The 25,296-nt window shown below is 42.9% G+C and overlaps 2 protein-coding genes across 2 annotated transcripts in view; one reads left to right on the top strand and one right to left on the bottom strand.

Annotated features, from left to right (window-relative positions):
• IQGAP3 (IQ motif containing GTPase activating protein 3) overlaps positions 1-9,667 on the bottom strand; it is a 64,117-nt gene extending 54,450 nt beyond the window's left edge. The window contains exons 1-5 of the mRNA XM_044673720.1: positions 9,588-9,667; positions 4,517-4,673; positions 3,905-3,982; positions 2,621-2,697; positions 1,572-1,639 (exon numbers count right to left, since the gene is read on the bottom strand). Of these exons, the coding sequence (XP_044529655.1) occupies positions 1,572-1,639; positions 2,621-2,697; positions 3,905-3,982; positions 4,517-4,673; positions 9,588-9,652 (445 nt within the window). The 5' untranslated portion in view covers positions 9,653-9,667. The remainder of the gene's footprint in view (positions 1-1,571; positions 1,640-2,620; positions 2,698-3,904; positions 3,983-4,516; positions 4,674-9,587) is intronic.
• A 7,163-nt stretch (positions 9,668-16,830) lies between these two features.
• TTC24 (tetratricopeptide repeat domain 24) lies at positions 16,831-20,556 on the top strand. Its single transcript, XM_044675036.1, has 5 exons — positions 16,831-17,530; positions 18,002-18,205; positions 19,334-19,462; positions 19,871-19,992; positions 20,428-20,556. The coding sequence occupies exons 1-5, from the start codon at positions 16,831-16,833 to the stop codon at positions 20,554-20,556; spliced, it is 1,284 nt and encodes a 427-aa protein (XP_044530971.1).
• The last annotated feature ends 4,740 nt before the right edge of the window (positions 20,557-25,296 follow it).

Here is a 25,296-nt window from a genome sequence, read left to right as displayed (position 1 = left end):
AAGACAGGACCCTGCCCTTTGCTTCCATTTTTTCATCTCCTACTTATTTCTCAATCCCTCAAAATCTGGCTCCCAAAGCTACTCTTCAACCGAGATTACCCCCCACAACATTTCATTACCAGTCATCCTTTATCTGCTAAATTGGATGGCTTTTTTCCCATCCATCTCCTGCTTGACTCCTTAGTAGCTTTTGATGTCATCAAGCATGCTCTCCTCCTAGATATTCTCTCCTGATTCTATTCCTGACCGTCTAAACATTCTTTCATGGCCCCCTTTGCTGGATTATCACCCACCCCACTGCCCTTAAGCATAGGTCTTTCCCAGAGACCAGTCCCAGGCCCCCTGCTCTTCTCTTTCTATATTCTCTCTGTAATCTCCTCAGTTTTCATGGGTTGAATATCTCTTCAGAGATGACCCCCAAACCTATATGTCTAGTCCTATCTCTCTTTTGAACTCCAGTCCTGAGTTCCACACAGCCAACTACAGCCCCACCTAGATATTCCCCCGGCAGCTCAAACTCAACACGTCCAGCTCAATATGTCTCCTCTAAGCCCATTCTTCTTCTAAAACTTTCCTATTTCCATTAAGCATGCCATCTTTTCATCAGTCATCCAGATTCACAAACTCAGAGTGACCCATATCTTTTCCTTCTCCCTTCTTTACAACTGATCAATCGTCAAGCTTTACAACTTCTCTCTACTTTATCCCCCATCTCTATTCACATGACCACTAAGCCAGCTCAGGCCCTCATCATCGTTCACCTAGACCAGCGATGGGCAAACTTTTTAAAGAGGGGGCCAAAGGAAAGGAAATGCTCATGTCAGTTTGTTTCTAAGGCAACTCTTTCAAAGTTTCATTTATTGTATCCTACTCATTGTATTCATCAGATTAGGAATAATGTTGTACTCTGTGATAGAACATTTCAGGAGGCCCCATCTGGCCCGAAGGCTGTAGATTGCCCAATCACTGACCCAGACTATTGTAATAGCTTCCTAATTAGCTTTCTGGCATCTAATCTCTCCTCTCTCTAATCCACCTTCCAAAATAAGATTCCAGAAACAGTCATGACCATGTGGCAGCTCTGCTCAAATATCGTCAGCATCCCCTTCTTGCTTCTAGGATAAGATACAAGCTTTTTGGCCTGCCATTAATTTCCTAGACATACTTCCTAATGCTCCCTTCCACGCACCCTCCATTCCAGCCAAATTAGTCTGCTACTTACCACAAATTTGACATTCATCTTTATACAAGCTGTTCCCCAGCCCTGGAATGTATTCCTCTCCTCATATCTGCCTCCTAAAATCTCTAAATTCTTTCAAGGTTTAGGTCAAGTGCCTAAGTAGGGTCTCTGCTGATTCTATTGCTTGGTATTTATTCCTTCTCCTGTCTCAAATTATCTTATATTTGCTGATCTGTGCAATACTAAATCCCAATAGGCCTAGCCTCCCTTATACAACAAGGTCAGAGGGCAGGGATTGTTTATCTCTGCATTGCCAGTGCCTTGCACATAGTAGGAACTTAATAAATACTAACTGAATTGAATTGCTGGGTAGAGAAGGAAGTGAACCCACCTGTAAATTTTACTTTGCCATATAGGTCATGGATCTGAGGTGCCAATCCCAGTCTGAAAAGGAAGAGACTGAAAAAAAAAACAAAAAACCGAGGAGATAAAATCACGAGGGAAACTTCTTCCTTCAACCATCTTAAAGAACTAAGTGACCTTAGGCTCCCACAGTTCTCTATAACTAACCAACAGCAAAGCTTTTTGAAAGATAACTACAGAGAGGCAGCTAAGTGGCTCAATGGATTGAGAGCCAGGCCTGGAAATGGGAGATCTGCCTTTGGATACTGCCTCACTGTGACCCTGGACAAGTCATTTAACCCCAAATGCCTAGCCTTACTGTTTTTTGCCTTGGAACTGATACTTAGTATTGATTTAAAACAGAAGGTAAGGTTTTGTGTTTTTTTTTTTTTTTAAGAAAAAGAAAGGAGGGATGGATGGAAGAAAGAAAAAGGGAGAAAAAGAATGAAAGAAAGGAAGGAAAAAGAACTACAGAGAAGGCTTGAGATTTTTTCAAAGAAATAAAAAAAATTCAAGGAATATCTCTCTCTGTAATAGATTCCTGATATCCATCTGGGATGAGGGTCATTAAAAATCTATCCGGGGCAGCTAGGTAGCTCAGTGGATAAAGAGCCAGGCCCAGAGATGGGAGATCCTGGGTTCAGATCTGACCTCTGATATTTCCTGGATAAGTCACTTACCTCTCTATTTGCCTAGCCCTTGCCCATCGGTCTTAAGAGTTGTTACTAAGGCAGAAAGTAAGGTTTAGGGGTAAAAAAAATCTATCCACCACTTATACAAGGCTGACCTTACCTGAAGGTCCTGGCTCTAGTCCTACTCCTGTGGAAGGCCCACTCTCCAATCACCACCCAGGTACATCTCCATCTCAGCCTCCACCCACAGTTATGGCATTACAGATATACACAGAGATATAGATCTGGGTTCTCAAATGTTTGACAGTTTTCCTTCTGGTCCTTCCTTCATCCCTCCTAGTACAGTGCCAGCTGGATGAGATATTCTATTGTACATAGGAAACAAGATGACAAGAAGTTTGCTCACCTCAGGGCATGGATGCAATAGATCACACGTGGCATGTTTTTCTTATCATAGATGTCTGTCGTCTCAGGAAGAAAGGTCTGTAGAAGGAGCCAACCTATTAGTGCCTAGTAAATGCACCCAGTTTGAGGAGAAAAGAAACTCAGGGCACCATTTTTTGACCTTTCTAAATGTGGGTGGCATAGTGGATAGAAAGTTGGCTTTGGAGTCAAGCTTGGTTCAAGTCCTGTCTTGGACACATCCTGGCTATTGGACTTGGGCAAATCACTTAACCTCTCATTGATTTAGGAAACCTTCAAGTTTATAGGTTAAAGGGACAGCTGCTGGACCTGAAGTCAGGGAGACCTGGGTTCAAATCTGATTTTAGATACTTCTTAGCTGTGTGACCCTGGACAAGTCACTTAAACCCAATTGCCTTGCCCTTACAGCTCTTAGTATTGATTCAGAAGGTAAGGATTTAAAAAAATAGAAAGATGGTAGTTTGTAGAGTATTTACATAATCTTCATTATTATTAGAGGGAGTTTTCTCACCTGCAAATCTTTTATAGGAATTAAATCACAGTATTTACATCTTGCTTCAATGATCCAGGTTCATCCATAACCCAATTGCCCCTATTCCTATTCCCTACTAGATGGGGAAAAGTCAACATTGATATAAATTCATACGACATTAAGGGACAAACATATGAAAGCAATGGCAAATTTATACAATAAGCTTTTATGCTCTGATTTCTTGGTTCTCACATACTCCCAAAGCAGGAGAAAAATAGGAGGAAATGTACATCAATACAGGCAGCTAATAGTCTAATATTTTGCTATTGTTTCTGCCAGTTTTTGAAAGGAGTTCCATTACGCAATCTTAGTGCCAGAATATGTACTGTCTTTTTCCTGAAAATATAGATATTTGGGTAGATAAAGCACTTATTAAGCACTTAATGATGTGCCAGACAAGGGGCTATATTTGGATAAGGTTTGAAGGTTTGCAAAGTGTTTTATATACACTATATACACAGATCATCTCTCCTATTACACACATCCTAACAACTCCTCAGGACTTAGAAGAAAAGTGTAGGGGGGAAATTCTCTTCCTTGTACAATTAGAAAAGGAGTGCATGGCCTGTGTGAAGTTAAGTTTTATCAATCCAAAGGATGTTTCTGTCAGCTTTTGCTAGTCATTAAGGAACATGGGAGCCATAAATCAAAGGAATTGATGGAGGGAGACACAGAGGGACAGGAGGAGAGAGGGATAGGTCCCAGTTCTAATGCCCCAAATAGGTCCAAAGTTACCTTAGGTAGGCCAATGTGAGACACTGCAGTCAGCCAGAAGTTGATGTTATCAGTATGACGAAAATGTAGGCCATTTACCTAAATAGATAAAAAGAAAGTCAGTCCCCATATATTCCTGAGAGCCCCTGTGGGCAGAGCCTGTGCTGGGCACTGTTGGGGAGATCCACAGGGAGGATCCAGTGTGCTTGGGAGACAACACTGGCCCAGGACACAGACAGACCCTGAGCCTGACCAGGGAAGATAATAAAGATGGAAATCTAGGCCCCAGTGCTGGGTGGGGAAAGGGCAGGGAGAAAGTATGGCCCAAGAAGTTTCCAAAAGGAAGGGGTATCTAGAACTAGGATGGGAAAGAAGGGAGTCACAGGGGCAGGTGGAGAGTAGCACCAGGTTATCTTGGATTAGGAGAACAGTTTATACAATGATCTAGTGGCCAGGGATACTTAATTTCTCAAAGCCTACTATAGGTGTCCCTTATACTCAAGAGAACCAGACATTCAGTCTTTAGGAAATCTGCTCATGGTCAGACGAGGAAGATGATCCATAATGGGTCCCTTTCAAGGGTGAAAAGGAGGGAAGAAGGAAAGAAAGTTAGGTCTTCAGGTGGCCCCTCACCTTATACCGCATCTGCTCCAAGTCATAGATCTTTTTGAAGGGAACAACATCCGGGGCAAAAAAGTGTCCTAATTTGGCCAAAATGACTCCATTTCGAAGGCTTTCTTCCATCTCCACTGGAGAAGGCAGCTCTTCCTTCAGGCAGGCCTCCATCCAACTGTGGGCAAAGTCAGAGGAGTTAAGTAGATTATGGTTCCTCTGGCTAGGCTCCTAGGACAGAGGCAGGCTATAGCTACACTGAATTCATTTCAAGGTATCTGAATCTTGCACCCTGAACCCTGGGTCCTCTAGACTCTAGATCAGAACTAAAGTCCCTCTTCCCCACTTTACTCTCTGTTCCCCTATTTGTTCTCAGTTTATCATCTCTCAAGTTGCCTCCATACACCTGAAAATGTAGAATTATAGATTTAGAGCTGGGAGAAATCATCTAGTACAATGAAACATCCTGGACACCGGGGTGGGAGCTGGCCCAGAGTCCACACCACGGCAGCACCACTGGATGCCTCAGAGATGGCCATAGTTTTGGGAGTTCTCAGACCAGAGATGGTAAGGAGGTTTGGACAACTGGTCAGAAAGAGATTACAGGGGACCTTTTGCTGACCCTAGGTGCAAGACTTGCTGCTATTAGGCAATTCCATTGCTCATACGCAGTTCTGGATCATAGTTCTAGGGCAGAGAGGAGCATTAATGATCCCAAGACAGCAGGGGCCCAGGTTACAATTGGGCCAAGAGGAACATGAGTCTTTCCTAGGTAAAAACTAGAGCAAAGGCCAGGGAGCAGTGACCACACCACTATGGAACCACCAAAAAAACTCGCAGATCTCCCAAAACTAGCTCTGAAAACAGCAGCATAAAAAAGCCTAAAGTTTGGGACAATGCCTTCCCACCCACAGATGAGTAGAGCCCAGCTTTAACATAAAGTGTAAAGTTGAGAAATAGGAAAATGGGAAAACATGCAAATAGCATAAATAAATAAATAAATAAATAAATAAATAAATAAATAAATGAATGAGCAAATAAATAAATAAATGAATGAATGAATGACTTCACCGTAGTGAAGACCATATACAGTATCTGGGAAGATTAAGACATAAACTCAGAAGAAGACAGCAGTGTGAGAATAGCTACAAGCAAAGTCTCAAAGAAAAATGTTAATTGGATCCAAGACCAGCAAAAATTCTTGGAAGAGTTAAAGAAAGAGATGAGTAATAGAGAAAAAAATAGGAAAAGGAATGAGTGACAAGAAAATTATGAAAAGAGAATTAATGCTAGGCACAAAAAAAAAAATGAAGAAATTTAACACCTTAAAAAGTAGAATTAACCTGAAGGTAAAAGAGACACAAAAAAATCAGTGAAGAAAATAACTATATAAAAAGCAGAACTGGCCAAATGGAAAATGAGATTTAAAAGTTCACTGAAGTAAATGGTTCCTTAAAATTAGAACTGGGCAAGCAGAGCTAATGTCTCCATGAGATATCAAGAAATAATAAAACAAATTCAAAAGAATGGGGGGAAAACAAAAGAAAAAAATGAGAACAATCTCATCAGAAAAACAACTGACCTAGAACAGAAATCAAGGAGCGATCACTTAAGAATCATTGGACTACCTGAAAGCCAGGCTCAAAAAAAGAGCCTAGATATATTTCAAAAAATTATCTTAGAAAACTGTCCTGATATCTTAGATTTTGAGGATAAAATAGAAATTGGAATAGTCACCAAAAACCTAAAAGATATCGCAAAATGAAAAACTCTGAGGCATAAAATATAGCCAAATTCCAGAGCTCACGAGTCAAGGAGAAAATATTGTAAGCAGCCAGAAAGAAACAATTTAACTAGATGTAATACAAGTCACTTAACCCCAATTCCCTAATCCTTTATCACTTCTGCTTTAGAATCAATTCTAAAACAGAAAATAAGAGTTAAAAAAAAGAAACAATAAAGATATCATGGATCCACAATCTGGATCACACAAGATTTAGCAGCTTCCACATGAGCAGAGGGCTTGAAATATGATATCAAAGGTAAAGGAGCTATGATTACAACCAAGAATAACCAGCCTAACAAAATTCTTAGTATAATCTTTCAGGGAAAAAATGAATATTTCATTAGAGGACTTTCAAGAATTCCTAATAAAAAGACCAGAGCTGAATAGAAAAGTTAACATTTAACCATAATACACAGAGAAGCATAAAAAGGTCAATATGAAAGAGTAACCATAAGAGACTCAATAAAATTAAATTGTTTACATTCCTATATGGAAAAATGATACATGTAACTCCTAATAACTTTATCATTATTACAGCAGTTAGAAGGAATCTATACAGACAGAAAGCATGAATATAAGTCAATTATGTTAGGATGATCTAAAAAAAAAAAAAATAAAGGAGTGAGAAAGATATGCAGTGAGAGAAGGGAGAGATGGAATTGGGCAAATTTTCTCATAAAAAGAAGGTGCACAAGAACTTTTATAGGGAAATGGGGGGCTGGTGGCAGACAGTGCTTGAACTTTACTCTCATTGTAATTGGTTCAAAGAGGGAAGAATACGCACCCACACACCACACACACACACACACACACACACACACACACACACGCATTCAGAAAGGCATGGAAATCTATCTTCCCAATAAGGAACTAGGAGGAGAAAGATAAGAAATATGGTGTTGGGGGATGGAGGAGTAAAAGGGAAGGCAGATTTCAAACTCAATGCTTTTGCTGCTGCTGCTAATACTATTATTAACTAGCATTTATTAATATAACTCCTTAAGATTTTCAGAGAAATCTGTAAATATTTTCTAATTTTCCCTCACAATAACCCAAAGAGGTAGCTACTATTATCATCACCCCTATTTTATAGATGAAGGAGACTGATGCAGACAGAGATTAGGTGACTGGGGCTGGATATAAACTCAGATCTATCTTGACTCCAGGCTATCCTCTCTCCACTGTGTCACCTAACTGGCTCTATGTACCATGTGCTTAAATATTAAAATGTCCACTTCAATTCATGTAGAGAAGACTCCCTCCTCCTGAACTTTCTTTCCTCACTCCAACCTCCTTCCCTTCCAGCTTGATTATTTTCCCTTCCAGAAAATCTTTCCAAATTAACCCTAGAGAGGAAAAGAGATTCCACTGATTTCTCCCTATTTTGAACATCAAACACGCCTTAACTAAGACTTTCCCTGTTTCCTTATGCAGAGCATTTGCTCACCATTCTCTCCACGTGTCCCTTACTGTCTGTGTCTGTCCTCATCAGCATGTCTGCCTTGGAAAGTGCTCCCAGAGGGCAGAGGCTGTGTCTGCCTACACGATCTCTACAATCCAGAGCATTTAGCCATGATTTGACGATGATAAGAGTGATAGGTAAACTTGAGGGCATGGAATCGGGAAGGCAGGATGGTGTGACAGGAAGAGATGACTTTAAGACTCAGGAGACTTGGGCAGTCTAGCCCTGCTCCCATTACTCAAGAGTAGTGTGAGTTTGAGGAAATCATCCCCAGAGCCTCAGTTCCTGAGGTTACAAAACGGTAATGACATCCTCAGCCTAAACGTCCCTTGCATCTGAGAAAAACCTGTCCTCAGAGGAATGGGGTGGATGACCACATTAAGCCACATATAATCATGAAGAGAAAGGGAGAGAACAAGCCTTTCTTTTCTCACAGTTACTGTGGGTCAATTGAAATGACAAATGGGGAAGTATTTTTTATAAAACCTAAAATTCTATGTGAATGTAAAGACATTAATTTTTTTCCCCAGACCCATGAACAAAGATCATGTAACCATGGAAAAATATTCTAAATTAATTTTAAAAATAAGGACAGACAAAGCCTCAGCCTCCACTGGTAGGAGTTTCCTTATCTGGTAATTCCCTTTATTGATGAAATCCTACAGTTCTAGTACCTGACCTTTGTTGTTGTTATTGTTTCAGTGTGACCCCATTTGGGGTTTTCTTGGCTAAGATACTGGAGTGGTTTGCCACTTCCTTTTTCAGCTCATTTTACAGATAAGGAAACTGACTCCAGGCCCAGCACTTTACCTACTCAAGCCTTCTAGTGACCCATCCCTAATTCTATTTCAAATAAAGAATTGGGAGAAAGGAGCATTCATGGAATCACAGAACCTTGGAGTCTTGGAGAACAGACCTCAAAGGGCATCTGGCTCAACTCATCCTTGAACAAGAATTCCCTTTTCCATACCTCCAACAGGTGGTATGGAAACAGGTCTTTGCTTGAAGACTTGCATGGTGAGGCATTTAGGGAGCAAAGTGGATAATATACCAGGCCTGGAGTTAGGAAGACCAGCTTCAGATGCCTCCTACCTATGTAACCCTAGGCAAGTCTCTTAATTCCTGTTTGCCTCAGTTTCCCCAATTGTAGAAATTGAGCTAATAATAGCACCCATCTCCCAAGGTTGTTTTGGAGATCACATGAGACAGTTGTTGCAAAGCATTATGTAAGCACTAGCTATTATTATGGCCATTACTTTCAGAGGTAGCCCATTCTAGTTTGTATTTGTAATTGAGCCTAACTAACAGCAAACCAAAATATGCCTTTCCCCAACTTTCAGGAATTGCTCTTGGTTCTGCCTTTTGGGGCAGAGAAGAGTAATATTAATCTCCTTCTGTATGGCAGATCTTTAGAGGCTAGAAGACAGCCTTCAGACCCCCTAAGTCTCACCTTTAATCCTATCCTACCCTCTGAGGAATGCCAGGGAAGTCTCTGAAAATGTGACAGAAGACTGAACCAAGACCATGCATGACCTTTTACCACTGTATCTCTCCAACATCATCATGTCTCTAGGCTACCCATTTTTTCTCCCCTTATAATTCCTAGAGGAAAGAAACAGAAAGGTGCTGTTGTGATATCAACCCAAATAATTTAGCTGGGATTGGGCCAGAGGGAGTAGGAGAATGGAGAAGTACATTTGTTAACTGGTCCCTTGAAAACTCCACTGACCCAAAGGCTATTCCTTGCCCACTCCCACTCATACCTTGGCTTTCCCACTCCCACCTAACTTTACCTTGCCCACCTCCTTTCATCCTTTGGCCTCTTCCTGCCCACCTCTACTCACCGTTTGGCCTCCTCCAGGCGGCATAGATATTGATAAGCGACATTCTGCCGCCTCTGTTCATCCATCTCCTCTGCAGTAAGGCGCTCATCTGGAACAAGGGAGGTACAGCATGGTCAGTGGCAGATCAAAAGGGCATTAGAATACCTATTTAGAATTTCTATCCTTAGCTGTCTTCCTCAAATAAAATCCCTCCATTTCTTGAAAATTTGCAAGAACTCCATTTTTTTGACAATCACACATCCCCCAGCTCCCTAGATTTCACCCAAGTTAGTTTGTATTCCTTGTTCAGATGGGTTTTGCCCAGGCACAATGGTCACTACCTTCTTAAACTTCAGAAGGTATTCCCCTTTGTCCAAATGTCTTTCTCTCACCTTTACAATTATTATTGATTCTTTCCTAACTTTTCCCACAGTTTCCTCCTTCAGGAAACCTCACATTCTTCCTTCCAACAACCCTCTCCCCTTCCTACCTGCCATATTCTTCCCTTCCTCCAGAAGGGATGTCAGGAGCACTAGTCACCTGAATTCTTAGCCCCATCTCTATCCAATTTCCTATTTAACTAAGAGTTCCCCAAGAGTCTACTTCTGGTTCTTTCAAAGGTCAAATCAAGGAGGTAAATGATTTTTGCTTTTGTAAAAGCCAGACGACCACCTGTCAAATATATATCTGCTAAAATTAGACTAAATACCCCTAATGTTACTTCTCAGTTCAATTAAACATTAATTAATGTCTCATATCTGCAGGTCAAAATGGTAGGCACTGGAGATAAAAATATTTTTAGAAATTCCACATTTATTAAATGCCTTTTATTTTCCAGACATTGTGCTAGGCATAGAAAGACAAAAAATTAAAGTCTGCCCTGAAGGAGTTAATGTCCTACAGGGGGGAGACAACTTATATATCTATATACACTAAATATATACAAATAAATACAGGCAAATTTTTTCTGGGGAAATCAGGAAAGGCTTTATGTAGGAGGTGGTATTTGACTGAGATTTTGAAAGAAACAAGAAATTCTAAGAGTCAGAGGTGAAGGAGAGCATTGAATCCACTGGGAGACAATCTATGAAAAGGCATAAAGAAAGAATATAGAGGAACAAACTTAAGGAGATAACCTTGTCAGCTGAAGGGTTTCAAGGAAGACTTCATGGAGGAGGGTAGCATCTTGGCTGAGCATAGACAGAAGGATTTTGACAAATAAAGAGGTAGAAGTGCATTATAGTTGGCACAGGGAGTATATTTGTATTTGAACCCTCAGATTCTACAACTTTACAAATTCAAGATCCAAGCAACCTTCAAAAAAAAACAAAAACCCTCCAGAATAGTCAAAATAGAAAACTACTCATCAAATCATTACTGACATGAGTCATATTTCACAAGGGCTCTTTGGATTCCTACCTACTACTTCCCTAGTTCCCACCCCACCATTCTGAAGAAACATCTACTTTAGCAGACACAATTAAGCCACTTACTGACCCACTCCCAAGCTCCCAATAAAGAAAAGCTCCTTTCCAAAAGACAAATGAACTCAGAATGAACTAAAAGTAGAGAAAGAATTCAGTTAATTTATTTTTGACCCAGCACTTAATTTCTATTGCTAATTATTTTTAGCTGACTGTCAAATTTCTTTTTGAGGATTTAATTTAAATTGGCAGTCAAGTGAGTATATTCAAAAATATACTCTCAGGACTGTATTCCAAATGACAGGCCAATGGTAACAAATCCATCAGTTAATGTGAGGAAGGAGAGAAAAGAAAAAGGACTGGCAGTTAAGCCTGGAAAGTAAACTGGGAAAATGACTTCACTTCAAGGCTATGAATTGAAAATTGGGCAGGGCTCTTTGTATGTGTGTGTGGGCGTGTGCATGTGTACAAAATAGGGCTCACTCTTTCAGACTTCCTAGAGACTATAGCTCATTCTCAGGAGCTATTGATTCACTTTTTGGAATTCTCTTAAATAAAGGAACCTTGGTTTGAAGGAGCAAGGGGAGGGTTCTCTTTCCACCCTGAGGCAGGACTGAAACCCCAGAATTCCCAGGAGGCAGTGAGCTGTAAAAAGCTCTAAACTAAGAGTCAGAAGACCTGGGTTCATCACGTTCCAGGTGTGACACAATCATAGCCCTAGGCAATTAATATCTGTAAGCCTCAGTTTCTTCATCAGTGAAATGTCTGTCTCACAGCCTTGTTGAACAGATAGCATTTTATAAACTAAACTATAACTAAAGCATTTTATAAACTATAAACTTGAGCATTTTGTCAACTAAAGCATAGTTCATTGCATAACCATTTAAGCTTTTGTCTAATTTAAATCGATTGACTTAATTCGAAGCCCTCTAATCCCATTCCTCTCTATGGAAAATCCTGTTACTCACAGCCTGGCCTAACGACCTTTCGTATTGAGCCTTGCAGTTCTTCCCCCACGCCCCATTTTTCCAGATGAAGCTGAGGTCTCCTGGACAGTGGTTCTAGTCTGTTGGGCTCAAACCCAGGACTCCGGAGGCTCTTCGAAAGGCATAGCAGCGCTTAGCACAGTGCCTGGCATATTTTAGGTGTCTAATAAATGCTTTTTGAGGGAGACAGCTAGATGGTTCGGTGATTTGGGAGCAAGGCCCAGAGACGGGAGATTCTGGGTTCAAATTTGATCTCAGACACTTCCTAGCTGTGTGACCCTGGGCAAGTCACTTAACTCCCATTGCCTGGCCCTCACCAGTCTTCTACCTTAGAACCAATACGTAGTTTTGATTCCAAGACAGAAGGTAAAGATTTAAAAAGAATACTTCTTGTCTTCGCAAGTGCTACCAAACCTAGTGCTCCAGACCCCAGCCCCAGCGCCTCTCCGCGCCTCTGGTCTCAGTCCCGTCCCTTATCGATCCTAAGCCTCGATCCGCCACTTACATGCCACCTTGGCCGGCCTTGCTTCGCTCCCCTCCATCCTCCTCCTCCTCCTCCGGCTCCGGCTTCAGTTCCAGCTCCTACTTCTCCTGCTCCCAGGTTTGAATCTCCCGCCGCCACCGCCCCTCGCAAGTTGCAACAGTCCAGTCAGGATACTTCCGGCCTGCGCCGCGGAGGCTGCTGGGATTTGAAGTTTCCAGGTACATTGTATTCTCCCGCCTGGATGGAGAAGAGTCCGGTCTCTTTCTAGCCCCTCCCCTTCTTCTCTGTACCCCTTGCCACTCCTCTCCTCTCGCTGTCATTCTAGCGCCCTCCTCACTATAACCCTAAGCCTTTCCCCTTCCTCCTTCCTCTAGGCACCCTTTTCCATTCCTTATACAGCTCCCAGTTCCTGCACCTTCTTGTTTTTGACTCCCCAGGTCCTTCTTCTCCTCTTAATGTAACCCCAGCCCTCTCAAAGTATCCCCAGCTCCCTGCTTCCCGCTTTGCATCACCTCAGTCCCACTTTTCACTATAGCTCCCCGACTCCTGCCTCAACCCCCATCCCCAAGGGTCTGCTGCCTTAGGACCCAGTTGAGTTGAGAATCGGGTCACCGGATTGTCTGCAGGTACTGGTAGTAACCTGAGAGTCCTTGGGCAAGTCAGTTAACCTCTTCTGGCCTCAGTTTCCTCAACTAGAAAATGAAGAGTTTAGACTTGATGACCCAAAGGTCTTGTCCATTTCTACATATAACTGGTATGAAGGGACATAGAGTAAAGTCTGGAGAACCAGAAAGACCCTCCATACAATGACTACAATACTGTAAACAAAAAGAATAATAAAATGAAGTAATTAGAATGCCCAGTCTTGGTTCCAGTGATAAAGAAATGCATCACACTCTTTTCATTGGAAATATTGGAAACCATCAGCCAATAACAAATAACTTGAGAATCAGCATGATGAAAATAGGTAGAGAGCCCTCCTCCAATCAAAAAGACCTGAATTCAAGGTCCAACCCTGACCTCTCTGTCTCTCTGTCTCTGTCTCTGTCTCTGTCTCTGTCTCTCTCTCTCTCTCTCTGTCTCTCTCTGTCTCTCTCTCTCTCCATATATACATACTAACTAGGTCTCAGTGAAGGCAACTGATAAAATCTATAAATTACAAAGAAAGTGCAGATTTTCATTTGTTGGAGTTCCCTTTGCCAGTAAAATCATAGGTCCAGACTCCTGTCCTTATCCCTATGTACCCGGCACTGTGTAATTTACATTCTATGGCAAACTCCAGGAATGAAAACCTGGGAAGGGAACTTTGAATCTAGGCAGATTGTATTGTGACTAGAGCTCCAGGGCAGTAGTTTATTCTGTCCACTTCCAATAGCAATGGTAATAATGATAGATGTGGAATTTGGTAGTTTAACTTTGTCCCAGATTCCTAATTTTTACCCAAACCTTTTCCTTTATGATGGAAAGTTCACTTTGAAGGTGGGAGAGATTGGAGGAATGACTGACATAAAAGCAAAGAACATTCCTAAAATTTAAAAAAAAAAAAATCGGCCACCAGAAATTCTCTAAGATCATCTATTAAGTCAAAGCTTGGCTTCACTCTAGATGAAAGGATCTAACAAAGCTGGAAACTAACAAAGTCACAAGTCTCTCTTGCATTACAAGTATTAAACTGGGATCTTCAATACCCATTGATGTAGGCTCCTTTATAGCTCACAGAGCACTTTCCACTTAGTGGCCCCACCTGGAAACTCTAAACTCCTTTGTCCATTAGGAAGAAACTGAGGCAAGGAGAAAACACAATAGAATCAATGTAAAACTGGAGAGGTAAAAAGGGAAGAAATACAATTTTAATGAGAGCCCAGGTATCCCATGACTTTGAAAAGAGCTCCACCTTAAAGGGTCAGAATTCAGATAGGACGCCTGAACTGTCACTCAAGGAATCCCTTAGGAGGGGAGGGTGTTGCTGGGTTGTCACAGTGACCCTCGAGGTTTTGAGCAGATGTAACCCAAGTCTGAGGAGCCATCCCAGAGAGGCAGCACGGAGGCAGATGCAGCAAGAGGTAGGGGGTACCTGTTCTGTGAAGGTGCTAAGGGGTGCCCTAGGGATGGAGACAGTGTATCAGTTGTGTCAGGAGACAGGATGACCATGTTCCCACCCCCCCCCTCCCCATCACAGGGACAACGACTTGTGTATTTGTATGTGTGCATGTCTTCAGACCATGAGGGAGGGACTGGGAGTCACAATTGTACAACTGAATTCTCTTCACCTCTTTTTTCTTATGCTGAGTATTGTTATTCAGTCATTTCAGTCATGACCAATTCTTCGAAACTCTATATTGAGGTTCTCTTGGCAAAGATACTGGAATGGTTTCTCTAGCTCATTTTTACAGATGAAGAAACTGAGGGAAACAGGGTTAAATGACTCCCCCAGGGTCACACAGCTGGTAAGTGTAGGCAGGGTGAAATAAATGCTTTGAGACTTTCAGAGAGACAGGAAGGAAATACAGGTATCCCTTCCTCATCAAAACTTTCCTCATTACAATTTCTATATTTGAGTTCCAGAATTTAAAAGGAGCTGAAAATAGTGTAAGCAAGAGGCAGTGAGATGGAATAGAGTGGAAAGAATCAGAAGATCTGGGTTGGAACCCCAACTCTGTCATTTCTTGTAGGAGCAAATCCTTTATGGAAGCAGGGGTATGGGCAACAGGGCCCTCACCTTGAAGTCTCTATAGTTCTAAGATTATTGGATCAGGCTGGGAGAGTGAGGCCAGTTCAGCTACTTGCTAGCTTGAGCAATCTTGGAAATATACTTAGCTTCTCTTTATGGCTCATTTTTCTCATCTGTAAATTGAGGGAGTTGGATTAAGTGATTTCTAAGATTTCTTGGAGCTTAGCTCTATGGTTTTGCGTTTGTTAAAGATCAGAACAGAGCTAAGGCCAGAGATCTTGCACTACTGAAAAGACAAAGAGGAAAGAGAAGAAGTAGCAGCGAGGGCTCTGAAGGGAGGATCTTCTGAAGGAGGAGGAGAGCTTTGGTGTTTCTGCTCCATCTTTTTAATTAATTAATTAAAATTTTTCATTTAAAATTTTTAAATTAAAAAAAATTTTGGTCTCCACCTTTTAGTCAATACAGAAGAGATAATGACTAGACAACAGAGGGTACCTAGATGGGGAGAAATTATTAGAGAATGAGACACTACTAAGGATAATTGTAGAGGAGAGGATCCATAATGGGGACTAGTCTACATTTTTCAGAGCTTTAGGGGAAGAGAATAAACATTTATATAGCAACTAATATGTGTCAGGCATTGTGTTAAATACTTTACAAATATTATTTCATTTGATCCTCACAACAACCCTAGGAGGTAGGTCCTGTTATCTTCCTCATTACAGTTGAGGAAACTGAGGCAAACAGAGGTTCAGTGACTGCCCAGCTAGTACACAGTTAGTAAGGGTCTGAGCTGAATTTGTCCTGATTCCATTCCCAATGCTCTATCTATGGTACCACCTACCTGCCTAAAGTTTCTTTCAGCTTAAGATTCTATCATCTAATAAAAAGAAACGTTCAAATTTCTATGATATTTTGAGGTTTACAAAGACTTTTTTCATAGCAAAGCATTTTACAGGTTAAAAAAAAGAGACTTTTAGAGATTAAATTCTGTACCCCACCATCAGCAAATTATTTTTGAAGCTGAGATTTGAACCTAGGACTTCTGGGTCTAAACCACTACTCTTTCCACTGTTTATACTAATACTCTCTGGGCTCTCTCTACCAGACAAAAATGAGAGATAAGACTTCTGCAGCTGGTAAGGATGGATTTAGACCACGAGAGGAAATTCCTGAGGGTCATAACTGTCCAGGGACAGAACTGAGCTCAAGGGATCCTGCTTTGAAAGTAATTGTGAGGAACAGCTAGGTAGCACAGTGGATAGAGTGCCAGGCCTGGAGTTGGGGGGTCCTGGGTTCAAGTTTGGCCTCAGATATTTTCTAGCTGTATAACCTTGGACAAGTCACTTAACCCCAATTGCCTAACTCTTACCATTCTTCTGCCTTAGAATTGATACTAAGATAGAAGGTAAGGGTTTAAAAGAAAGAAAGAAAGTAGTTGTGGCTGATTAAATCATCCTTTTCTTTTTTTTAAAAAACCCTTACCTTCCATCTTAGAATCAATATTGTGTATTGGTTCCAAGGCAGAAGAGTGGTAAAGGCTAGGCAATGAGGGTGAAGTGACTTGCCCAGGGTCACACAGCTAGGAAATGTCTAAGGCCACATTTGAACCCAGGACCTCTTATCTTTAGGCCTGGCTCTCAATCCACTGATCCACCTAGCTGCCCCCAACAGATCCTTTTCCCATCTTTTCAGTTCTATGTCTTCTCCTGCTTCTGAGGACACTTCCCTGGGGCCAGGGACTCAAGTGGAGCCAACCAAGAAGAAGAAGAGAAAGAAGAAATATCTGGAAGCCAGTATCCAGACCCTCACCCAGGCTGGGCATGGAGCCCTGAGGGATGGCCGGAATGATGAGGCCTTGGCCAGCTTTCATAGAGCCTTTCTTTTGGCCTTGGAGACCCAGGGAAGCAGGGACCCCAGAGTCCTGAAGGCCTGTGCTTTTAACCTTGGGGCAGCCTATGTGGAAACAGGCAACCCTGCACGCGGCCTCAGGCTGTTTCTCTGGGCCAAACCAGAAGAAAAGGCTAAGGGCTCTTCCCATGGTGACCAGTGCTTCAATGTGGCCTTGGCCTACCAGGCCTTGGGTGATTTACCTCAGGCCTTGGTGTGGTACCAGAAGGCCCTGGGCCATTATCAGCCCCAGGGAGACCAAGGGGGAGCCCAGGAGAAGATGGCAGCCTGCTACCAGGCCCTGGGACACCCAGAACAAGAAGCCCACTACCTGAGGGAGGCGAGCCGGGCTTATGCCCAGGCAGGGAGACCCTGGGCTGCAGCCCTGGCCCTGGGAGCTGCTGGTAGATGCATGCTGAAGAACAAGCAGTGCAAGGTGGGAGAAGTGGTGCAGGTGCTAGAGGACAGCAGGAGGCTGGCAGAGAAGAGTACCAATCGGAGGCTTCTGGGTGAGACCAGAGGGCAAAAGGCAGCATTCATTAATGTTGCAGCTGAGGCAAAAATGTAGCTCTGTGCCTGCCATTCTCACGTGTGAGATCATAGATGCATATTTTAAATATTATTTTATACCACTCCTCAGCTTTGTATACCCAAGGCAAGTCCCTCACACTCAGGGAACTGTAGAAAGGGCACTAAACCTGGTATCACGGGAACTGAGCTCAAGACTACTGTGTGGCCTTGGGCAAGTCACTGAACTCCTCTGAGCCTCAGTTTTCTTATCTGTAAAATGAAGGTGTTGGACTAGATGGTCATTCCAGCTCAGATCCTGTGATCCTATAAATCTATGAAACTTGCTTTATACTTACTAAGGCAATGGGGGAAAAACAGAGGGGAGGAGTAGGGAGAGACAGCAAGGGTGGATGGCACATATCTTGCCCACCATCCTCAGGACATGACCTTTGCCTTCCTTGGCCCCCTAGGGAAGCTCTACAATGACCTTGGCCTGAGCTACTCCCAGCTTGGTCTGTTCCCACTGGCGGCGGAGAGCTTCCTTCAGGCTCTGCCTCTGTGTCCGGAGCCAGGCGCCAAGGCCGTTGTGCTGCGGAACCTTGGCGCTGCCCACAATGCTCTGGGGAACTTCCAGGAGGCGCAGGACCTCCACCGGCAAGCTGCTGCCCTGCATGGTAGGCACCTGGAGCCTCAAGCCCAGGCTGGCTGCACGGGGATGGCGGGGAGGGGGAGATTGGGGTAGGGGCCAAGGAGGCAGATGGGATACAACAGGGAATGGTAGGTCGGGAGGCTCAGGACAAGGAGTCTGAGGACACAGGATTTTGAGCAGGAGACTCAGAGGTTGAAGTCACCGCCTTGAATCCCAACTCTGATACTTCCTACTTGTGTACCTTCAGCAAGGTGATCCTCTGACCCTCTGTTTTCTCTTCTCTAAAATAATAAAAACAAAAAATAACTAACTTTTATATAAGGCTAAGGACTATATGCCAAGTACTTTACAGATATCTCATTTGATCTTTACAAGAACCTGGGAGGCCGGTATTATTTTATCTCCATTTTGCTGTTGAGGAAACTGAGCCAAACGGAGGTTAAGTGACAGATCCAGGATCACTGAGTGTCTGAGGCTGGATTTGGACAATAATAGCTAATAAGCTAACATTTAGAGCCCTTCTTATATATCAGGCATTGTCGTGAGGATTTTACGATTATTATTTTATCTGATCCTCATAGCAACCCTGGGAGGTAGATGCTATTATTATCTTCATTTTATAATTGAGGAAACTGAGGAAAACAGAGGTTAGGTGACTTGCCTCAAGTGTCTGAGCCCAGATTTGGGTCAGGCTCAGTACCCTAATACTATGCCACCTAGCTGCCCCCCTACCAAATGAAGGACTGATCTCAAAGGTTCCTTTTAGCTCTAAATCCTATGGGCATTCATGGAGTGTTAGCACTTTAAAGGACATTAGAAATCCTATATCTCAATCTTCCCCTTTTACAGATAAGGACACTGAGACCTTGAAAGGGAACATGACTCACAAATCAAGGCCGTTGTAGCCAGTGGAGGAATCAGATTTAAAACCCAATTCTTCTGACCCCAAGGCCCTTGTCCTTTTCTCTAGATGACACTGTGTCCTCTGTAGCCCCAGAGCTGGGGTGGGGGATGCTGACACCATACTGGGGTGGGGAGGCTGTACATAAGGCTGCTGAGAGCTCTCCCTGGGCTTCCAGGGAGGGAGGAGAGGAATCCAGGCACTCTCATTGCCAGCCAGCACTCTATCCTATGGCTGGTGATCTGTTGGCAGGGTCAGCCGGGCAGCGGCAAGAGCAGGGCGAGTGCTTTGGGGGCCTGGCATTTGCCCTGAGTCAGTTGGGGGAACACGAGGCTGCCAGGGACAACTATCTTCATGCCCTCCAGGCTGCACAAGATGCTGGTAAGGGGGTTTCTCTCGTGCTGGTGGATGGTAGGGCTTGGGGTGGACTTCCTTTGCTGCAGGGGGAGACTTCGAAGCCTTACTGATGGAAGTCAGCCAATGGGGGTGGGGGTGCTGAAGGTTTGGGGGACCTCCTGGGTGAGGTGGGGTGTGATTACTTGGCTGCTGGAGAGGCTGTTGACTGTACCAGTGGCCAGGTATTTTAATTCGGTCAGCTTACCCTTTCTCCCAAATGTTGGAGTGAGGGGAGGTGAAGGATGAGGAAGGGTTCATAGACCTATAGGTGTAGAAGGCAAAATCTCCTCTCCCTCAAGTCACCTCCCCTAACCTCTACCCACAAGGTGGGAAATATGTTGGGGAATTATGCGTGTGAAGGGGTGAGCATCTCCTTAGGTTTTCCTTCCCTAGGGGATATGAAGGGACAATGGCAAGCTTTGGAGGGGCTAGGGGCTGCAGCTGTCTGTCTGGGGCAGCCTGACCAGGCTGTGAAACACTATAAGGAAGCACTGGCTTTACTAGTCCAATGCCCGGTAAGAATGCCCAACCCTACCCTGTCCCTTCCCTCTCCTCTCCTGCCCCTGGGAAGCCTGCTTTGAAACCACACACTGACTTCAATCCCCCGCCCCCCCCACCAAATTCCTCAGTGTTGATGTCCAGATCTCTCTGTTTCTATGTCCTGGTGTGTGTGTGTGTGTGTGTGTGTGTGTGTGTGTGTGGCTTGTGGGTAGAAGGGGTGTCTTGTCTCCCATAAGCCTCAAGTCTTTCCGGGGACTAAAATCATATTTGTTCTTCCCTTGTGATCTTTCTCCTCCAGTACCTAGGACTGGGGATTGGTCCTCTAATGGGAGGAGAAATTGAAAGACTGACCAATAGACCTCTGTTTCCTATCTTCCCCCCATCCCCTATTAACCCTCTCTTAAGGTAAAGGATAGGGGACAAGTCATTGTCTCAATTATCCCTACCAGGAAGAGCCCCCCTCAGTTCAAGAGAGGCTGGTGGCCAAGCTGGCAGATTCTATGAGGACTCACTTGGCCCTGGGAGGTCTCAACCCTGATGGCTCCTTGGTGAGAAGAACTCTAAAACAGGAGCCCTAGCGTAGAATTCTCTCTCTCCATTCTCTTCAGTCTTTCCACATTCTCTCTCTCCATTTTCTTTGTGTCTGTGCCTGTGTCCCTCTCTGTCTCTCCCTGTCTCTGTTTCTGTATCTCTGTGTCTCTGTCTCTGTCTCACTGTCTCTCTGGCTCTCCCTGTCTCTGTTTCTGTATCTCTGCCTCTGTATCTCTGTCTCTGTGTCTGTCTCTCCCTGTCTCTGTCTCTCTGTGTCTGTGTCTGTGTCTCTCCCTGTCTCTTTTTCTCTATCTCTATGTCTGTATCTCTGTCTGTCTCTGTCTCTCTGTCTCTGTCTCTCTGTGTCTGTGTCTCTCCCTGTCTCTTTTTCTATATCTCTATGTCTGTGTCTCTGTCTCTGTGTCTCTGTCTGTCTGTCTCTCTGTGTCTCTGTCTCTCTCTGTGTCTCTGTCTCTCTCTGTCTCTGTCTCTGTGTCCTGTCTCTGTCTGTCTCTCTTCAAGTTTGCTGGAAATTCTGGCCGTGGTTCATTTGTCTTCTTGCTTGTACAAATGACATTGTTCGGTGCTATTCCCCTTGCCCTGTGAGACATCTTGGGCAGATGAAGGATCCAGCCCTCATGGATGCCGGTACCCATCCACAGCCTCAAAGGTCTTTCGGAGCAATTTCAAACATGACCACTAGATGGCGATGAAATGCCAAGAATTCAAAGGTTGGGGGCGTGGGCAGGGGGAAATCCCTGGCTCTTGGCCGTTCCCTTTTCTGTGTGGCTTTTTCTCATTCGCTCTTTGGGTCTTTGCCTCTTCCCGTTACTGCTCTTTCCCTCCCTCCCGGTCCACCTTCACTAGCCACAGTCTAGAACTAAAGTCACGAACATCTCGGAATCTCCGCGAGTCTCTAATCTCGCGCCCACTGGAGTGGGCAGAACTCAGAAACGCAGCTCATTCTAGGCAAAAGCAAATAGGAGGATGCCCAGCTCCGCTCCGCCCTGGCTCCCTCACCGAGCTGGGGACAGCGCGACCCTGCGCTTTACCTCTGCCTCAGTTTCCTCGACTATAAAATGGGAATCATAATAACACCTGCCTCCCAGGATTGTGATGAAAGTCAAATGAGGCCACATTTTTTAAGCACTTAGAAAGGGGCAGCCAGGTGGCTCCATGAGAGAGCCTAAATCACAAAATGGGAGGTTCTGAATTCAAGTGTGACCTCAGACACTTCCTAGCTGTGTGACCCTGAGCAAGACACTTAACTCCTATTGCCTTGCCATTACCATTCTTCTGCTTTGGAACTGATATCAATTCTAAGCAGAAGATAGTCACTGCACTCTAGGAGCTGATACTTTAATAGTGGGAAACCACACATATGGGGAGTGGTATCCACAGAGGGATACTTTGGTAAGTTACAGGATGAATCTCTTTCCTTCATTAGATTTTTAATTTTAATGTTTATTATTGTATATTAATTATGTCTAACATATAATGTTAATGATATAATATATCATATTATATAATCAATAATAAATAACATAGTATAAGTAAATCATATAGAAAATATAATTATAATATAAATATAATAGTATAATTATCATATATTACTATATTATATTAATGTTTAAATGAAGACTAGATCACTTGTGGGGAATATCGTAGAAGAGATTCTTAGCTATGTATGGATTGGACTACATGGCTTCAGAGATCCCTTTCAGCTCCAAGATTCTGGAAGTCTGTGGGAATTGTTTCAATGGCATTTAATAAAAGTGGCATTTAAATTATGCCTCAAAAGGTGGAAAGAGCTTCAATAGATGGGCGTTAGATGGCACAGGGTCTGGAGTCAGGGAGACCTGAATTCAAATGCAGCCTTAGACATTTACTAGCTGTGTGACCCTGGGTAAGTCACTTCACCTCTATTTGCCTCAGTTTCATTATCTATAAAATGGGAATAATAATAACATCTACCTCTCAGAGTTATTGTAATCATCAAATGCAACTGGAATAGGATCAAAGAAAATGATAAAATGCTTATCACACTGTCTGGTACATAATAGGAACTATATTAGTGTTGGCTATTATTATTAGGAAAAGGAAATAGGGAGTGGGAGGGAGACACCATTCCAAGCAGGAGGATAGTGTGAGCAAAGTCATAGAAATGGAAGAGTTGACACATGGATAATCTGTATCAAATTGCTTGCCTTTTCAAGAAGTGGGGAGAGGAGAAAGGAAAAGAATTTGGAACGCAAAAATTAAAAAAAAAATAAGTGAATGTAAAAATTTGTTCTTACACGTAATTGGAAACAAAAATAAAATATAAATTTTTCACTTAAAAAAAGAAGCAAGAGAGTTGGAGGAAAGATACAAATAATAAATAGTCTAGTTTGGAAAAGACACAGACTACGTGAAGAGGAGATGTACAGGGAAACAGCAGACAGGTAAGTAGGAGACTGATATCAGAAAGCATTGAATGCTAGTATTAGAAGTGTAAGCTTGGTTCAATAGGCAACGAAAATTTATTGTTCATCCCTCTTCAGTCTTGTCTGACTCTTCGTGACCTCCATTTGGGGTTTTCTTTGGCAAGGAGAGTGGAGTGATTTGCCATTTCCTTCTCCAGCTCATTTTATAGATGAAGAAACTGAGGCAAAGAGAGTTAAGGGCCTTAGCCAGGGTCACATAGCTAGTAAGTGTCTGAGGCTGAATTTGAACTCAGGAAAATGAGTCTTCCTGACTCCATGCCCTATGATCTTATCCACCTAGTGACCCAGTGAGGAACTACTGAATGCTTTAAAAACAAAACTTTCTTTTTATCTTATTTTTCAATTAATAGGTATTTTCTTTCCCTTCTACCTCTCCAATTTAAAAGAAAAAATCTTAACAAATATGCATAGTCAATCAAAACAAATTCCCCTATTTTCCATGTCCAAAAATGTCTGCATCTTGAATCCATCACCTCTGAGTCAGGAAGTAGATAGCATAGTTTATTATTAGTCCTTTGTGAAGCCTAGTGAAGGCTTCTGAGGAAAGGAATGATATATGATTATGGCAGTCCATTAAGGAGATAACTACTGGGCAGCTTTGTAGCACAGGGGATGGAGTGCCAGGTCTGGAGTCGGGAGGACCTGGATTCAAATCTGACCTCAGATATTTTCTAGCTTATGTGACCCTGGGCAAGTCACTTAACCCTGATTACTTAGCCCTTGCTATTCTTCTGTGTTAGAATTGGTACTAAGGCAGAAGGTAAGGTGTTTTTTTTTTCTAAGAAGAAGAAAAGGATAACTTGGACAGAGTATAAAAGATAAATTAAAACCAGGGGATGCTGTCAGTTTTTAACAACTTGCCGGAAAAATGTGCACATGACATGCTTTTAAGTTTTATTTGTATTGTTCACATTTTATCCATCATTTTCTTAAGTCTAGACAATCAACAAAACTAAAAATCAAGCTTTAATTCAAAAAAATCAAATTTAATTAATTCAAATTAATTCAATTAATTTACTGATTTCTATCTCATTGAAAAGTTAACAACCAGCCTATTAGAATGGTCTCTAACACATCCCTGAGATGTGATCATGGGATCATAGATTTAGAGATAAATGGGATCTTAGAGGTCATCTGGCCCAAGACCTTCATTTTGCAGACAAGAAAAATGAGGCTCAAGGAGATTACTTGCCCCTGGTCCTAGGTAGAAGCAGAGTCTGAGTTTGAACCTAGGCCCTCTGAGACCTCTCTACCATAACGATAGACTAAAGGCAGGGCAGCCAGTTAGGAGGTTATTATAATATTCTAGGAGAGGGGAAATGAAGACCTGAGCTAGGATCATTTTAGTGGGAGCAAAGAGGAGGGAGAAACAGCCAGAATTTGGTAATGGATAAGGTGTGTAAGAGAGGATGAGGTAATATGAAGAATGATGGTGTCATTAACAGAGATAGAGGCATTATCTGGAAGGGGCAGGTTTGGCAAGGAGTTGGAGGGAACACCATAATAATAATAACTAGTACTTATATGGCACCCAGTGTTTGCCAGGCACTGTGCTAAACACTCATTTGATCCTCACAACAACTCTGGGCAATAGGCGGCATTATGATCCCTATTTTATAGTTGAGGAAACTGAGGCAAGCAGAAGTGAAGTGACTAGCCCAGGGTCATACAGCTAGTAAGTGTCTGAGGCTGCATTTTAATCATAGCTAACATTTGTATAGTGCTCACCGTTTGGCAGGCAGGCACTAAGTGCTTTCCAAATATTATCTCATTTGGTCCTCTGTCACAACAACCCTGGGAGGTAGGTGCTATTGTGATCCATTCTATAGTTGAGGAAAGAGATTAAGTGTCTTGCCCATAGCAAGACTAGTAAGTGTCTGAGGCTGGATTCCATCTCAGGTCTTTCTGACTCCAGGTCCAGCATGTAATCTGCTGCAATATCTAGCTGCATGTAAAGCAGCTTAATTTTAGACGTGCCGATGAACCATCTATTTCTGAGTTCTGGTTAATACAAAATTCCTCTGTCTGGCCCTGTTATGACTTATATAGCCCTTGATTATTTTAATCTTCTGGGAACCTGTGGACCTCAACAGAACAAAAGTTTCCCCATAGGTGGTTTTGGAATGAATCAAACCCCTTAGTTTCTAGATGCCAAGCCTTCCTTGGTGAGGCAGCTTGTCTCTGTCTGTCTCTCTCTCTCTGTCTGTCTCTCTCTCTCTCCCCCTCCCCCTCTCATTTCTCTTTCCCCCATCTCTTTCTTCCTCTCCTTCTCTCTCTCTCCACTTCTCCCGCCCCCCCCCC

The sequence above is a fragment of the Gracilinanus agilis genome, chromosome 4 (genome assembly GCF_016433145.1).
Source record: "Gracilinanus agilis isolate LMUSP501 chromosome 4, AgileGrace, whole genome shotgun sequence".
NCBI classification, from domain to species: Eukaryota; Metazoa; Chordata; class Mammalia; order Didelphimorphia; family Didelphidae; genus Gracilinanus; species Gracilinanus agilis.
Note: the sequence above shows the minus strand (reverse complement) of the source record. Positions and strands in the feature narration are given on the sequence as shown.

Excerpts from the sequence above, each read along its gene's own strand:
- TTC24 (XM_044675036.1), top strand. The coding sequence starts at position 16,831 with ATGTCTTCTCCTGCTTCTGAGGACACTTCCCTGGGGCCAGGGACTCAA. Across the intron at positions 18,206-19,333 it reads GCAAGCTGCTGCCCTGCATG|GGTCAGCCGGGCAGCGGCAA; the intron begins GTAGGCACCTGG and ends ATCTGTTGGCAG. Across the intron at positions 19,993-20,427 it reads CTTTACTAGTCCAATGCCCG|GAAGAGCCCCCCTCAGTTCA; the intron begins GTAAGAATGCCC and ends TATCCCTACCAG.